Source organism: Eublepharis macularius, chromosome 6 (genome assembly GCF_028583425.1).
Source record: "Eublepharis macularius isolate TG4126 chromosome 6, MPM_Emac_v1.0, whole genome shotgun sequence".
NCBI classification, from domain to species: domain Eukaryota; kingdom Metazoa; phylum Chordata; class Lepidosauria; order Squamata; family Eublepharidae; genus Eublepharis; species Eublepharis macularius.
This window is the reverse complement of record NC_072795.1, coordinates 347,288-363,238: the sequence shown is the minus strand read 5'-3', so window position 1 is coordinate 363,238 and position 15,951 is coordinate 347,288. Positions and strand designations below refer to the sequence as shown.

General features: G+C 47.8%; 1 protein-coding gene across 1 annotated transcript in view; it reads left to right on the top strand.

The window, feature by feature from the left end:
• MELTF (melanotransferrin) overlaps positions 1-15,951 on the top strand; it is a 64,484-nt gene that overhangs the window by 21,033 nt on the left and 27,500 nt on the right. Inside the window, exons 3-5 of the mRNA XM_054984175.1 lie at positions 5,998-6,097; positions 12,470-12,652; positions 13,783-13,933. Of these exons, the coding sequence (XP_054840150.1) occupies positions 5,998-6,097; positions 12,470-12,652; positions 13,783-13,933 (434 nt within the window). The remainder of the gene's footprint in view (positions 1-5,997; positions 6,098-12,469; positions 12,653-13,782; positions 13,934-15,951) is intronic.

Genomic DNA, 15,951 nt, shown 5'->3' with positions numbered 1-15,951 from the left:
CTAGAACCTTTGGCAACTGCCAGAAAAACCAATTAGTGTATTAGAGGGCTAGAAGTAAATGGTCAAATAACACAATATGTTTGCTGATGAAGTGGCAATATTAATGCCAGAATTGATGAGAGAGATTCATGAATATGGAATAATAGCAGGATTAAACATCAATGTTAAAAAATCTGGAGCATTATATATAAATATCAAACCTAAAACTATACAAAATTAAAAATGATTTGGTATTCCAATATTTCATAAATCTTTCACATTTCTAGGTGTAAATATCTCAAAGAATTTAAATAAACTCCAGCAACTAAGTTTTACCCAGTGATTAGACAAATAGGAAAAAATATTAAGAGATGGGCCCAGATACATTTGACAATTACTGGCAGAATCAATGCTATTAAAATGGTAGTGCTGCTAAAATTAAGCTATCTTTTTTAAATACTTCCCATATCTTTTTCAAAAACTTCCCATAGCTAGCAAAACGGCAAAAGATACTCACTAATTTCATTTATCAAAGTAAAAGACCACGATTGACAAAGGCCCTCAGACAAAAAAATTGAACCAAGGGGGATGGGGAAAACCTAGTACAAGTAAATATTATGAGGCAAACCCATCAAAAACATTGATAGCATATCTGGAGGCTACTTCTGATAAGATGTGGGTGGGTATGCAAGCAAATAAGGAGCACTTGAAATCAATTGGAAAAAACTTTTCTCACATAGGTAAAACAGAAGAATGGAAAGGAAAAGGCATTTATAGAATGAGAGATCTTTATGAAAATGAATCTCCCCTTATTGTAGTACAAGGGAATCCCAACGAATTGGATCCTTCTTCATCAATTATATTATCGAATTGTGAATTCTACAGTAAGCTGAACAATAATCAGACAGATGACCAAATTTGAACAGATCTTAATGCAACGCATGAACAGCACAAAAGGAATAACTTCCAAAATATATTCACATTTAATTGAAATAGATACAAGTATTTTAAATGGATTAAAAACAATTTGGGAAAATGACACAGGGATAAAAATAGAACAAAATGCATGGGAAAAATTATAGATAACTCAAACAAGGACAACAGAATCAATAACCCTCACGGAAAATTACACCGATGGTATATCACCCCAGTACATCTTGCCAGAATAATCAACACAAATAATGAAAACTATTGGAGAAATGGTAGTCAGCAAGGCGGCTGTATCCACATGTGCTGGTCATGGCCAGTAGTGTCAAGATTCTGGGGAAAAAATCATAGAGATATTAATAGAAATCGAAAATATCACACGGCAGGTTATTTTTTGCCACACCAGCATTGGCCCTATCTGGGGAACAAAATCAAAAAGCGTCATCAAAGGGGCTGATGGTGTTAATGCTGATGGCAGCATGTAAGCGTATAGCGAAGTGCTGGAAGTCGGTTGACTCTTTATCAGTGCATCTTTGGTACTCTGAACTATGGCAAATTGCAATGGCGGAAAAATTGACGTACCAACTCAGAGTTGTCAAAAATAAAGCTAGAATGTTGGAGTTTTGGGAAACGTGGCAAGACTTTATTACATATACTAATCAGAAAAATACCCAACACCAACATTTATCTGAACCCTTCCTCAAACTGAGGAAAAGAGATTAGATTTGTAGTATACATGGAAATACTCTAGAAAAGGGGGGGGGGAATACATTAAAAATTTCCTCTCTGAGTTCTATATAGTACAAGATAAAGTTGAAAAGTCCTTCATTAATAGGTTGATTCAACATTGCCTGTTTTATTTCTCTCTTTTCCTTTTATTTTTTCTCTTAATTTTTTATTTTTATGTTTTTTCTTTTATCATATATAGTTTTCTTTTTCTATTCCCTTATGTAACTCTGAATGTTATGTCTGTAGTCTAGAAGGTGGTTATGTTGGGTGTGAAATTTAAAGCATTTGAAAAGAAAGGCCGTCAGGACAGGGGAACTTTGTGAACATCCCTAGGCCAGCTGAATACCATCTGGACAGTGAGTCTCTCTATACAAGGCACTATGGCGCAAGTTCATCAAGTGTAGGGAGAAACAATGTTAGCTGGGAAGCGTAATTTAAAAAGACAGAGCCAGCTGAGATCGCTCCTCAAAGGGTTTGTTAATTTCATCTTCGCTTTGTCAATTTCACTTCTCCAGTCTAAAACTGGGTGGGATCACAACCAGAGGGCAATGAGGAATGGAAATGGGCTGGAGCTGCCTTCCAGAGCCAGGTTTGGACCTGGAGAGATTATAATGGGCTGAAGTTTCCCTTCTGGCATTTCACAGCCCCTTCACACAACTCCAATATATAGCAAAGCCTTTGCCCTGCCGCTGGCTCTGTCTTTTTAAACTACCCTTCCCAGCTACCACTGCATCTCCTGATATGTGTTCTTCACATGTCAGATGTCTTGAGAGAGACTGAGTTCATGTTGCAAGTAAGCCCAGGCATGACCAGAGGCTCTTCTGACAAAGTGTGGGGTGGGGAACATGTCTGACATCTTAAAGTCTAGGCTCCTGTTTCACTTCCTATTGCAATCATTTAAGACTGGGCGTGGCCAGAGGCACAAGCCAAAGAGCCAGTTTGGTGTAGTGGTTAAGAGCACGGGACTCTAATCTGGAGAGCCGGGTTTGATTCCCCACTCCTCCACAAAGCCAGCTGGGTGACCTTGGGCGAGTCACAGTTCTCTTGAGCTCTCTTAGCCCCACCCACCTCACAGGGTGATTGTTGTGGGGTAATAATAACACTTTGTAAACCGCTCTGAGTGGGCATTAAGTTGTCCTGAAGGGCGGTATATAAATCGAATGTTATTATTATTGTTATTATTAAGGCATAGCCCAGTGTAATTTTATTTGTGTTTTGTGATGTCAAGTCGCTTGCAAGTTATGACACCCTATAAATGAAAAACCTCCAAAATGTTCTATCATTGACAGCCATGTTAAGGTCTTGCAACCAAAGCCAAGGCTTGTTTTATTGAGTCAAGCCTTCTCATTTTGGGGTCTTCCTCTTTTCCTACTGCCTTCCACTTTTCTTAGCATTATTAACTTTTCCAGAGAGTCTTGTCTTCGCGTGATGTGGTCAAAGGACAATAGCTTCAGTTGAGTCATTTTGGTGCAGCGGTTTAAGAATGGCAGGACTGTAATCTGGAGATCCAGGTTTGATTCCCTACTCTTGTTAGAAGCCAGCTGGGTGACGTTGGGTCAGTCACAGCTCTTTCAGAGCTCTCTCAGCCCCCCACCCATCTCACAGGGTGATTTTGTGAGGATAATCATAACACACTTTGTAAACCACTCTGAGTATGGCATTAAGTTGTCCTGAAGGGCAGTATATAAATTGAATGTTGCTGTCGTTGTTGTTGTTTAGCTTTCAGGGGGAATTCAGGCTTGAGTCGATCTAGAACCCACTTATGTCTTTTTTGGTAATCCCTTACATCGGTAAAACTCTTCTCCAAAACCAGGTTTCAAATGGATCAATTTTCTTCCTGTCAGCTTTCTTCACTGCCCAGCTTACACATCCATACATAGTAATGGGGAATACCATAATATGAATTATCTTGATCTTGGCTCACAGCGACACACCTTTAAGGACCATTTCTAGTTCCTTCATATAGATGCCTTTCCAAGTCTCAATCTCTTTCTGATTGCTTGGTTATAATGGAGACATTTTGGTTAATGATTGAGCCAAGGAATAGAAAACCATTTAACAATTTCAGTATCTTCACTGTCAACCTTAAAACTCTGTAATTTCTTGGTAGTCATTACATTTGTCTTCTCGATGCTCAACTGTAATTCTACTTTGGCACTTTCTGCTTTAACCTTCATCAGTAGTCATTTCAAGTCTTCACTATTTCCTGCCAGTAACATGCTGTCATCTGCTTATCTCAAATTATTAATGTTCTTTCCACCAATTTTCACTCCACTTTTTTCTAGATCCAATCCAACTTTCCTTATGATATGCTCTGCATAGAGGTTGAATAGGTAGAGAGATAATATGCATCCTTTGCCAATTATAATAACAATATTCGATTTATATACTGCCCTTCAGGACAACTTAATGCCCACTCAGAGCAGTTTACAAAGTATGTTATTATTATCCCCACAACAAAACACCCTGTGAGGTGGGTGGGGCTGAGAGAGCTCCAGAGAGCCGTGACTAGCCCAAGGTCACCCAGCCGGCTTCAAGTGGAGGAGTGGGGAATCAAACCCGGCTCTCCAGATTAGAGTCCCGCACTCTTAACCACTACACCAAACTGGCTCTCAAATTGGAAACTATTCTGTGTTCCCATATTCTGTCCTAATAATAGCCTCTTGTCCAAAGCACAGATTTGCACATCAAAACAATCAGATGTTGTGGACCCCCCCCCCTTTAACACCTTCCATAGCTTTCCACGATCCACACATTCAAAAGTTTTGTTGTAGTCTATAAAATATAGGCTAATTTTCTTCTGAAATTCCCTGATATGTTTCATTAGTAATTTTTAATTTTCAGTATGATATCTAGTGCCTCTTCCTTTTCTGAATCCAGGTTGAATATCTGCAATTCCTTGTTTCACGTATGGTATGAATCTTTGTCATAGAATTTTGAGCGTCGCTTTGCTTGCATGAGAAATTAATGCAATGGTCCAGTTGTTGCTGCACTCTTTGGCATCACCTTTTCTGGGGACTGGAATGTGGCTTGAGCGTCTCCAGTCTCTGGGCCATTGTTTTGTTTCCCAGACCACGGTTTGAATTAATTAGCTGCCAAGAGGTCCAGGAGAGTTAGCAGGTCACACACACCCTGTCCATCTCCTGGCGTGTTTCATCCATCCGGACAACTGAGGCGGCTTCAGTCTCGTAACCAGGCCTGAAAGATTGGAACAGATCCAAACAATCCGCTTGGTTCTGGAATCCACTCATTCAATCACCTCCCTCAGGAATGGTACATTTGAGACTAGGGGGCAGTTATTCAGCTCTCCTGGGTCTAGAGAGAGAGAGAGAGAGATGCACCACTGCTAGTTGCCTCAAGGCAAGAACGAACGCTTCCTCTCCCAGGGAGGCGTCTCCTGGCTGCCCAGTCCAGCAGCCCCCTTCCATCAGATGTAAGCAGCCAGGAGGAGCAAAGGCGGGTCTCAAGCAGGTGGCGGGTCTCAAACGTCCAAGAATCCCGCCCCCACCCTCAGACTGGACAAGCTGAAGTGTCGATGGCTTTAAGAAAGGATCGGGCCACTTCACAGAGGAGGCATCCCTCAACGGCCGCTAGCCAAAAGGGAACTTCCATGTTCCGAGCAGTTAACTCTGACTCCCAGGGCTAGGAGGCCAGGTCGGGGGAAGGCCTCGGCCTCTCTGCCTGTTTGTTAGCCCCGCAGGGCTGCTGGTTGGCCACTGTGTGAAATAGTATGGTGTGCAGCAGGGCTTTTCTTACATCCTTACGAGGCTTTAGTGCAGAGGGCATTGGGGAGGGGGGGAGGCCCAAACAAGCAGCCTCCGGGAATGCAACACCAAGGCCAACTCAGCCAGCTGAGGCAGGAAGGCTGTGGGGCAGCAGGGCAGGCGGCCCCCCGGCAAGACCCCCACCCTCTCCCAAGAGCCCAGATCAGATGCACGAGCAGGGTGCCTGGAAAGGGAGGTGGCACCCCCAGGGACAGTCAAGGCCAACTCTCCACCTGCACCAGGCCTACGTGCCTGCCTCATACAAACCAAAAGTCTGGCAGGCAGAGCTAGGGAAGCCCGGCCCCGTCCTCTTCAAGCAGCCTGGTCTCCCTGAGGCACCTCAGGACCACAGGTTCACCCCAGCAGGCGGGAAGCTGCTTTGCCATGGTGGTTGATCATGGCAGAGTCCGTGAGCTTTGGCTTCATGGGGTGCCCAGAAATACCTTGGCCTGGATGTGCTGAATGACAGGGCCAGGAAAAAAGACACCAACTTTACTTTAGAATCAATTCTTTCTCATTCATATGTTCGGAGGGAGACTGTTTGTGAGATGCCAGGGCTTGGCGCTTTGTCCTTAATACCCGCTTCTTTTGCACACAGGCAAGCTTGGCAGATGCAGTAACCCTGGATGGTGGCGCCATTTACCAGGCTGGGAAGGAGTACAATCTGAAGCCAGTGGTTGGCGAAGCATACGGCCAAGGTAAAAGGCTCAGCCCAGCGCCTTTCCCCCTTTTCCAAGAAGACCCCCAGCGTTAGCCTAAAGGATATGGGTACTGACAGCACTTGGGAGGGCCAGTGCTGTCACACACCCCTGGCAGGAAGCAATCCCTGCTGGTGATTTTTATGCTCCCTGAGCTTTATCGAGACACTTTCACACAGCTTAACATGCTGCTGGTAGCAGCAGACTATTCCTTATTTGCTTGTGCCCGTCATTGGGAAAGCAGTGAGAGAGACTCATGTCACATAAGGCAGCAAAAGAATTATATTCCTTTGATCAAGGATGAGAGGAATATAATATATACTGGAATAAACTCACTGTTGTGTTAAGTTTTATTTCTGAATTGTACAGTGGCAGCTAAAAGCCCTCAGAAAAAGCATTTTTCTCACCGTGATTTCCATGTTTGGTTATTACTCAACAGAAGCTTCTTGCTGAATATTTATGTATGAATGAAATTAAGTCAGTGATAAAGAATATGAAAATTGGCAAATTTCCAGATCAAGATGAGTTGCCTATTGAAGAGCACAAAACCTTTTCAAATGTTTTAATTCCAAAATTTGAGTCCAGTCCAGTCCCTTGCCGATGTGTTGTGATGCTTCTGTTAACCATATACTGACCATGCAGCAGCTCACGTCCTTCCTGTGCTGTGCCATCTGCACGGGCTCCCAGTGGAGTTCCAGATCCCGTTCAAGGTGTTAACCTTGGTGTTTAAAGCCCTTCATGGAATGGGACCTGCATACCTGCGAGACCGCCTCTCCCATTACGTCCCCTGCAGGGCATTGCGCTCTGCAGACAAGCAACTCCTGGTGGTCCCCAGCCCAAAGGACATCCGTCTGGCCTTGACCGGGGCCCGGGCTTTTTCTGCCCCGGCCCCAGCCTGGTGGAACACTCTCCCGCTGGAGATCTGGACCCCACGAACCTCTTTCAGTCACCCACCGGGATGGAAATGATCCCTGGTTAAGAACTCATGTGCTATTGAGAAGGGTGAAAACCTCAGTGGATTATGCAGAGCTCCACAAAGTCCTCTCCAGACTGGGTGAAAAGGCAACATCACAGCAAATGAGCTTGTATGTAAATGTCAAGTAATGCACAGTGAGGCAAAAAATCTTGACTTTCCAGATAGGACCTGAACTGGTTGTGACTGATCAGGAATGGTAGACAACTTGATGAAAATGTGGAGTGGGTGTCTGGCAGCAGTGGGGAAGTCCATGCTACAAATTACCAGGAAAAAGACTGAATAATAGCATGGTCAATAGTGTAGTAACCTTGTATAGACTTCTGGAGCGGTCCTGTTGGGAATAGCACATCCAGATCTGGATGCTGCATCTCAAAAAGGTATCACAGAATGGGGAGAGGTACAGAAATGAGCCCGCCAATCAGGAAGTGGGAGAATCTCCCCTGTGGGGAAAAGCTAAAGTAACCCTCGGAATGCCAGTCATGGGGCGGGGCACGGGGAGGTGTGGGTCTCCTTGGTCAGTGCTTCTAGTGACCAGCTACATATTGTGTGAGCTGCAATGGGCCCTTAGGGTGTGAGAGAGAGTAAATAAATAAAATTGTTAACAAACCTTTGTCCTAGGGACTCTTGAGAGATTTGCAGAGTGAATGTCTTTGTGGCCTGGGACATTTTCTGTCTTGCATAGCCTTTCTAATAGAGCCTTTCTGTTATTCTAATAGAGAGCTGGGCTCTCCTTCTTTGGAGGTTTTCAAGCAGAGGCTAGATGGCCACCTGACAGCAGTGCTGATTCTGTGAACCTGGGCAGATCATCATGAGGGGGAGGGCAGGAAGGGCTGCATCAGGGCTTAGTTCTCATGGCCCCTTCTTACATGCCCAGGGTATGGCCGATCGCCACTTCGGGGTCAGGAAGCGATTTCCCCCGGGCCAGTTCGACTAGGGATCCTGGAGGTGTTTTGCCATCTTCTGGGCATGGAGCAGGGGGGTCACTGGGGTGGTCGGAGGGCGGGGAGGAATTGTGAATTTCCTGCATTGTTGAACTAGATGACCTTGGGGTACCTTCCAAACCTATGATTCTATGCTTCTATTCTATGACATCAAATGGCTGAAAGCAAACAAATTGAAATTGAGCTGAGACAAGACAGAAGTGAAGGCAAAGACTTTGGAGGATGTTGTACTGCGCACTCGCAATGGTGTTTGTCTCTCCCTCGTACACTCAGTAAAGAGCCAAGGGGTTATACTGGATCCAGAGTTAGTGCTAGAAAAGCAAGTTAAGGCAGCTGCAAAAAATGTTTCTACATACTCATTCTAGCACGGAAGATGGCCCCTACCTCAACACAGCTGATCTGGCCACTAGGGTTCCCAAATGGGGTTCAGAATAATACTGGACCCTGTTTGAGAGGGCAGGGGTGGCACTTACCTTAGAAAAAATAATTTATCACGTACACATGCAGCACACACACACACACTCCTAACCTGTATGGTGATACCACTAACTGAGGTGAGGCCGTCGCACCAGCCTCATTTCCGGGCGCCCAAGCTGGCTGGCTGCTCTTGCGGGAGCTGCATAGTTGCAGGAGGCCTGGCAGGAGCGTTGCGGAGGCTGCTGGGGCTGACTGGCCATTCCTGCCAGGGCCACGCGGCTGCAAGAGAGCTGTAGAGGCCGCGCGGGTTGTCACATTCAGCGCTTTGGTCTAGCATATCTGCAGGACCGCTGCTGCCAGCCCTTGCTGACAGCTTTTGAAGAAAAAGCCTCTCTGCGGGAAGGCAACAGGCAAAGCAGGACTAATGAAATCAAGCCCCACCAGTTCGGAAGAAAGAGGCACTCTCCCTGTGTTATCTGGCACCTGGGATGCAATCACTGGCCATCAGTGTAGTCTGGCTGTCAAGTGCTCGCTTGGGATCTCCCATTCAAGTGTTCCTGTTATTCCCAAAACTACTGCCACAGGAATGACTTGGTGGCATGCCTTCAGTTTTACTTACTTCCCAACCAGACTTTTTGCTAAAAGATTTTCTCTGTGTCATTTTCTAGTATGTGCTTTTGGATCAGAATTACTTGTCCATTTATGACGGGCTGTGCAGGTGCACCTGATTATTTTTTATAAGCTAATAAGAGCTGAACGATAATTTTGATAGTTTTAGCTGTACAAATAGTTTTAATATGATTTCTGTGGAGCCTAACCAGCTTGGGTGAGGAAATCACCTGCTCTTACTCCTTTCTCTTGCTCTCCCTCCCTCCCTCTTTTCTGTCTCTGCCGTCTCTAACACGAGTAAAGGCCACCTCTCCCTTGCCCCAGTAAGCTCCCGGCCCCGCTTATTATTTCCCTGCAAACCAGGTTATCCCAAATTGTCCTCAGAAATTAGCACTTTTGGCTAGCTAAGACTCTCAGAGGCCGTGGAATTAAGAGATCCCAATCCGACCGAAGGCAGCGGCTCCTGACCCCAACAGGTGTGTGTGTGTGCCCAGCTGCAACCCTGAAAGCAACCCTGGGCAGGAGCCCTGTTTTCTGGTCGCCTCCTTGACTTCTCGGACCATATGATGTCTGGGATGGCAGGAGAGAGGGGGGGGGCATGCTTGATACCAAACTGAGACACGTCAAGGTAAGGCTGCAGGAACAGAAAAGCTGACCTGCTGAAAGGACGGTAGCCATGGCAATAATCCTATTCTTCGGCTTGCTAAAGGTCATCTTCGCAGTTCAGGCCATCTTTAAAGATCAGAGTTTGCTGGGCAATAATTTTCCAGGACCATCAAGAACTCTGCTTTACAATGCAGAGTTCCCTGAACGAATTAATCATAAGGCTAGGACATTTGTCAAGTCAATCAAGCTGCTACCCAGTCTTTGTCCAACAGGCCTGATCTGGTCACCCAACAAGTAAACAAACCGTGTCCATATTTGGAGTCCTCTTTACCTTGAAGTTCAAACCTCCCAATCTGGTCCAAAGTTTCTAGCCTGGGCCCAATCCTGTCACAGTACAGAAAATGCCCTCCTCTCCATGCAACTAGAGGTGCAGTAAAGGCGACGCTCAGGCCCCAAACATTTGTAGTTGGTTTCTGGATATCCTACCTGCTACCTCAGCCTCAGGGCTGACTTGCCTTGGCTGAAATCACTTGGTCCCTCTGGCTGTCCCCAAGACTGCAACAGTCTCCCTCCCTGCACACTGGATCCTTCCTTCCTTCCTTCCTTCCTTCCTTCCTTCCTTCCTTCCTTCCTTCCTTCCTTCCTTCCTTCCTTCCTTCCTTCCTTCCTCCTCTTTATTTCTACGCAGACTAGGAAGGAAAGGTGCCTCTTCGCTCCCTATCTTCAACCCCTCTCTCTCCTTGTTTTCCAGTTCACACTACACCACACACACACAGAGCTGGCATTCTGCTTCTCTCTGCTAGTTAGACGCCCTAGACACTCGCTCCTCTTCTGACCGGTTCCCCATTTCCCCCCACATCTACACTTCAGGCTGAGAGGTAACTGTGGCTCCAACTGGAACGGGAATGTTTTGGTTGATATTTTTGGGGTGTTGTTAGGACATGCTAGTTGCTTTGGTTAATATTTACTAGTAGGAGAAGTTCCTCCACCCCCTTCCTACTATTGTGGCCAATCCCCCAATAAACTCAAGCTTCCCTTTTAAACCTTTAAAACCTGTTTCTGCTGCCCTTTTCCTGCTGAGCCACTCTCCTCCCAGCCGCCTCATGAGGTAAAGATCCACGTTCCCACCCCCCCAGCACAAACAAGCAAGCAAGCGAATTCCCCATGCCTGCCTGAATGTGCAAGTTTGCAGGGCTGTAGTAACGCTGCCCCTTTCCTTATGTCCTGCCGCTGCAGCTTTGCTCATCCAAGCAGGGCCTTCTGCACGTACGCAGGCACTCTCTGTGGTGGGCCCGGCCGCATGGAATGGTTTGCCTGAGGAGGTCAAGAAAGCCCCCATTCTCCTGACTTTCCACAAACAAAGCAAGCCTGCATTATTCTGATGGCTTTTTACTCAGATAAGAGGGCTGTACTGTAAGGAAGCTGCCTCAGGAAGGAGATAGGGACCATAGACTTTACGACTGCATATTACTATGTACTGTCTGTTGCTGTGGGTACAGTCCTACTGAGTAGTTCAGTGTTGGTTAATGTGCCAGGCTTAGAATTGACTGGGCTCTGTTTCAGCATTTCTTCAACTCTGTATTGAATTTCTGCCAGTATTAAATCTTTGCAAATTTGCATTTATAGACCCTATTATGCTGTTTATTGAAGTGTCCTTGAAACAGACTGTACTAAGTCACTCTGTGTAATCTTCCTTGAGTCTCAGTGAGAAAGGTGGACTTATTAAAATATGTAAATAAATAAATTTATTTCACTGTACATGACTGCTATGAACACACACACACACACAGCTCATGACTCTGGAGATCCCTGGTTGTGCAGTTGTCGTTGGCTCCTTTTATTGGGAATGCTGGCCCTGCCAAGGGTGGAGGCAGGGAGGGGGGAGATGCCCCAAAGAGCAAACGTGGAATCATCACAACAAATGGAGCCCCACTGAAAACATCGACTTGTCTGATACATGAGAGCGTAGGGTTGTCTTAGAAACAGGTCAGTTTCTTTGCATGTTAACTAGCTATGAATTTTTTATTTCACTCGTCCTCTGAGGCACTCGGAGCATCATGCGTCATTCTCCACTCCTTGATTTTACTCTCACAACAACCCTGCGAGGCGAGTTAGGCCAAGAGACAGTGTCTGGCTCAAGTTTCCCAGCGAACTTCCACAGTAATGTGGAGATTTGAACCTGGGTCCCTCAGATCATAGTTCAACATTTTAACCCAGGAGTTAACAATCTTTTATCATTAAAGAGCCGAACTATGTCAAAATTCAAAGCAACACAGAGCCAGTATGAGCAAGCCTGTTTGCATAACTGATAATATACAATGTTATTGATAGTTGTCATGTTCCTTAGTAATCTATAAAGTATAATCTATAGTTTAAAAGTATAAGCTATAATCTAGCTTCTGCAAGACTTTTATCAGGAAATGGCACACGTGTGGTCTCATCAGGACTGAGAAAGATACAAAGGCTCACCCTGGGTGATGGTTTCAGTGCCCTGGTATAAACCTGCAAATGGTTCTCACTGAGAAATGCCTGGCAACTCTTCCCCGCTATCATCTCCCTGTCGGTAAAGCTTCTTCAGAAACCTCTTTAGTCCCATTCAAGTCTTTGCTTGGCATTCCCTTCACACACTGGTTATTCTAGCATCCCGCCTACTGCTCCAATGTGCTTTAACTTTTCTTTGTTAAAGAGCCATCATTGGTTCTGTACCGACCCAGGTTTGGCTGTAGAGCTGTAGGTTGCAGACCCATGGTGTCGGCAGGAGTACAAATGTTAAGGCCTAAATCATGCACTCAAAAGGTTTCCCTCCAACCTTTCTCTGTACAGATCTTGGCACCTCCTACTATGCGGTGGCTGTGGTGAGAGCACATTCCAGCTTGACCATCAACAGCTTGAGGGGAGCCAGGACGTGTCACACCGGCATCAACAGAACAGTGGGATGGAACGTCCCCATTGGCTTCCTCATGGACAGTGGCCGGATGGCAGTGATGGGATGTCAAGTTCCACAAGGTGAGCGTTGGCTGGGCCACACCCTGCCCTGCAGAGACAGGCTTTGTTCTGCACCCTCAAACCTCCACCTCGCTGCTCTGAGTGGATGGGCAAATGTCCACAGTTTTCATTACGATTTGGCTGATACTAAACAGTTAAGGGGGAGGATATTCTGCCTATCTATAAAAGCTCCACTTGTTTCATTTGGGGTCCTTTGTGTGCACTGCTAAAGGTTGCAAAAGACCAATTCACAGCAGCCAATTCACAGAATCATAGAGTTGGAAGGGGCCATACAGACCTTCTAGTCCAACCCCCTGCCCAATGCAGGATGAACCTAAAGCATCTCTGACAAGTATTCGTCCAGCCTCTTCTTGAAAACTGCCCATGAAGGGGAGCTCACCAACTCCCTAGGCAGCTGATGCCACCTTTGAACTACTCTGACCGTGAAAAAGTTCTTCCTGATATCCAGCCGGTACCTTTCAGCATGTCATTTAAGCCCATTGCTTCGGGTCCTGCCTTCTGCTGCCAACTGGAACAGCTCCTTGCCCTCCTCCAAACGACAGCCAAAGCCCCCCTTGCAGAGGACCATCTTCAGCACAGACTGGGGCACTGCCATACGCTCTACTGGGGGCCCTCCCTGTGCAGAAGGCTGCGGCTAGACTGCTGGGGTTGGGGCCAGCTAACAGGAGCAGGTGACCCTGATAGTTAGGGCAGGTTCTCTGGAAGGAGTTGCATGTGGGTGAGACAGAGAGGACCTGCAATGTCAGGAACTGGCAAGATCTTGGCACGAGCCACCACCTTAGGCATTGAGCGAGAATCCCATCAGGCCTGCCTGCTTGTGCATTTGTGCTGGTCTGGAGCAGCCGGTCTGGAGGCCTCTCACTCCCTGATACGCTCTTCGAACACAGCCCTGCCTTGGCAACAGGCTTTTGAAGATGTGAGACAGAGCGTGGCAGTTGGGGCCCCTGTGGAATGGGGCTCCTTGGCTGGTTCCTGAGAGCAGACTAGGAGCTGGGCATTCATGCTGGTCGGGATCTCCTGAACAGCAGAAGGCGATCACTTCTTTAAGATGAATCCACAAAGTGGCTTCTTAAGCTGTCAGTTTTTCCCAGGGATGTTGTGTGTCACTCCAGTCCATTTTCCCCTTCCAGCTGTTAGTGAGTATTTCAATGCCAGCTGTGTTCCTGGAGCCCGCGGGGACAGATACCCTCCCTCCCTCTGTGACCTCTGCAGAGGGAATGGACAATGGAAATGTGAGCCGAGCCCCAAGGAGCTGTATTATGACTACACTGGAGCCTTCAGGTATGGCGTGGGGAAGTGGAGTGGAGTGGGGGGGGCACCAGCTCCTTTTCTGCCTCAGTTTACACTGCACTCACCGTGGTATCTAAGCCTGTTGCTCGAGGCTTTCTTGGGTAGTCTGTGTCTTGCTGAAGGGCATCACCTGTCCATGACCAGTGCTTCTGAACTCAGGGGAAGGAAGGTGAGAAAGGAGGGCCCCTGCAGCTGTGCTTGGCACTGACCACTGGCCCCACGGAAGCCAGGAGCGGCAGGCTGGCCCAGGTGGACTCTTCCCCGCCCTCCGCTTCCTTCCACATGCCATTCGGGCTTTCTACCCGTTCTGCTGTTCTCTGGGCCTGCTGTGGGATCTGCACCCTCGCCTAGCGATGCCCTCCTGTTTCCTCAGCCCCTAAGCCTGACCCTCTCCCTCTTATGTAGAGATTGGGACTCGTGTAGGTGGTTGGGAGGAGCAAAGCATCTACTTAATTTGCATATGCTGTTATAGGAATGAACAAAGCCCCCCACCTTTTAAAGGGAGGAGTGCGTGTAGCGTCTCTGTTCCCTGTAACCTGGGTGGGTGGGTGGGTGGGTGGGTGGTGGGGCAGGAGGGCTGTTCGTTGTGAGCTGGGAAAGGGGAGCATGGGGACCCCTTTGGAAGTCTGCTTGCGCCTGCTCCAAGCAACTGCCGTATCACTGGGAAGGCCTCAGCTGAAGAAGCCGCAGGCAGGTGCTGCCACCAGAGCAAGTTCTACTGGACTCTCATCCAGGCCTTTGCCGCTGAGCTCCTTTCTTTGGGTGCGGGACTTCTCTCCGGATCCCTCTTTGCCGAACTCACTTCCGGGGCTTGAAGTTGGCTCCCAGATGGTCTCCTTTTGGATTGGGGCTGATTGCTTCTGGCGTGGGCTCTCCTTGTCTCTGCTGATGAACTGAAATGAGCTCTGAGATCTTTTCAGATAGGTGGCCTGGAACATAGGGACTGTGGCGCGCTGCACCGTGTGCTTACGGGACAGCAGCTGCAGGTCAACACAGGCGTTAGCTGAGATTGAACACGCCAGCTCTGCACTATCCTTTTGGAGATGCAACGATCCAAATTGTGCACAGTACCAAATGGGACTGTACACAAGGGCGATTACAGCCGTGCAGAAGGCAAGGTGATCGATCACCTCTGGCATTGTACCTTTGCACCCTGACTCCCCTCTGTTGCCACACCTCCCCCCCTCCCCCCGCCGCCGCCGCCCGACTGTGGGATAGGAAGGCTCTGGGATCTCCATTCCTACTTTTTGTTGGCAAAGGGAGCTTTGGCTTTTGAAAGGTTACACCCTGGAACTCTTGTTAGTCTTTAGGGACTGGACTCACATCTTGCTCTTCTTCTTCTGCACACCAACGATAGTTGACAACTCACCCAGTTCAGCGCGATCCTCCTATGGCTCTTCACAAGCCACCTTGGTTTGTGCTGTCCTGAATGTTTTGGTATCATCCACAAACTTGACCCCTGCAGTGCTCAACCCCAGTTCCAGATCACTTGTGAACAAATGAAATAGCACCAGCCCCAGTGCCGATCCTTGTGGGGCCCAACCGCTTACTTCCCCTCCATTGGCCAGGCCAGTCTTTGAGTGGCACCTTAAAACTGTCGCTGGAATCAGTGGCCCAACACCAAGGCTTGGCACTGGCATGGCGAGCCCAGGAGCAGGCACCCCCTGGGTGGCATGCCATGCCAGCCCAGGCACTCCGGCTGCAGCCAGGACCTTCCCTCCTTCGCCCTTGGTCTGAAAGGGCAGGAGGAGATGCTCCTTTCCCCCTGCCCTCCTCCCTTTTGGGGGAGCAGCCAGCAGGTCTGCGTGGCTTTCCTCCTGAAGGCTCAGGGCCGCGTGCAGGAGGCCAGCAGGAGGCCCTGCCAGAAGGGTCAGTGCTGCTGGCACTGGGGCTTTGTGTGTGCTGAGCAGGCGCTGTAGATTTTCCCATTTCCTGGGGGGGGGGGGCTGGGGCTGGGCCAGAGACATTGCTATGCCAGGTCCTTAAAAGAACCGGGGGCCCATTGACAT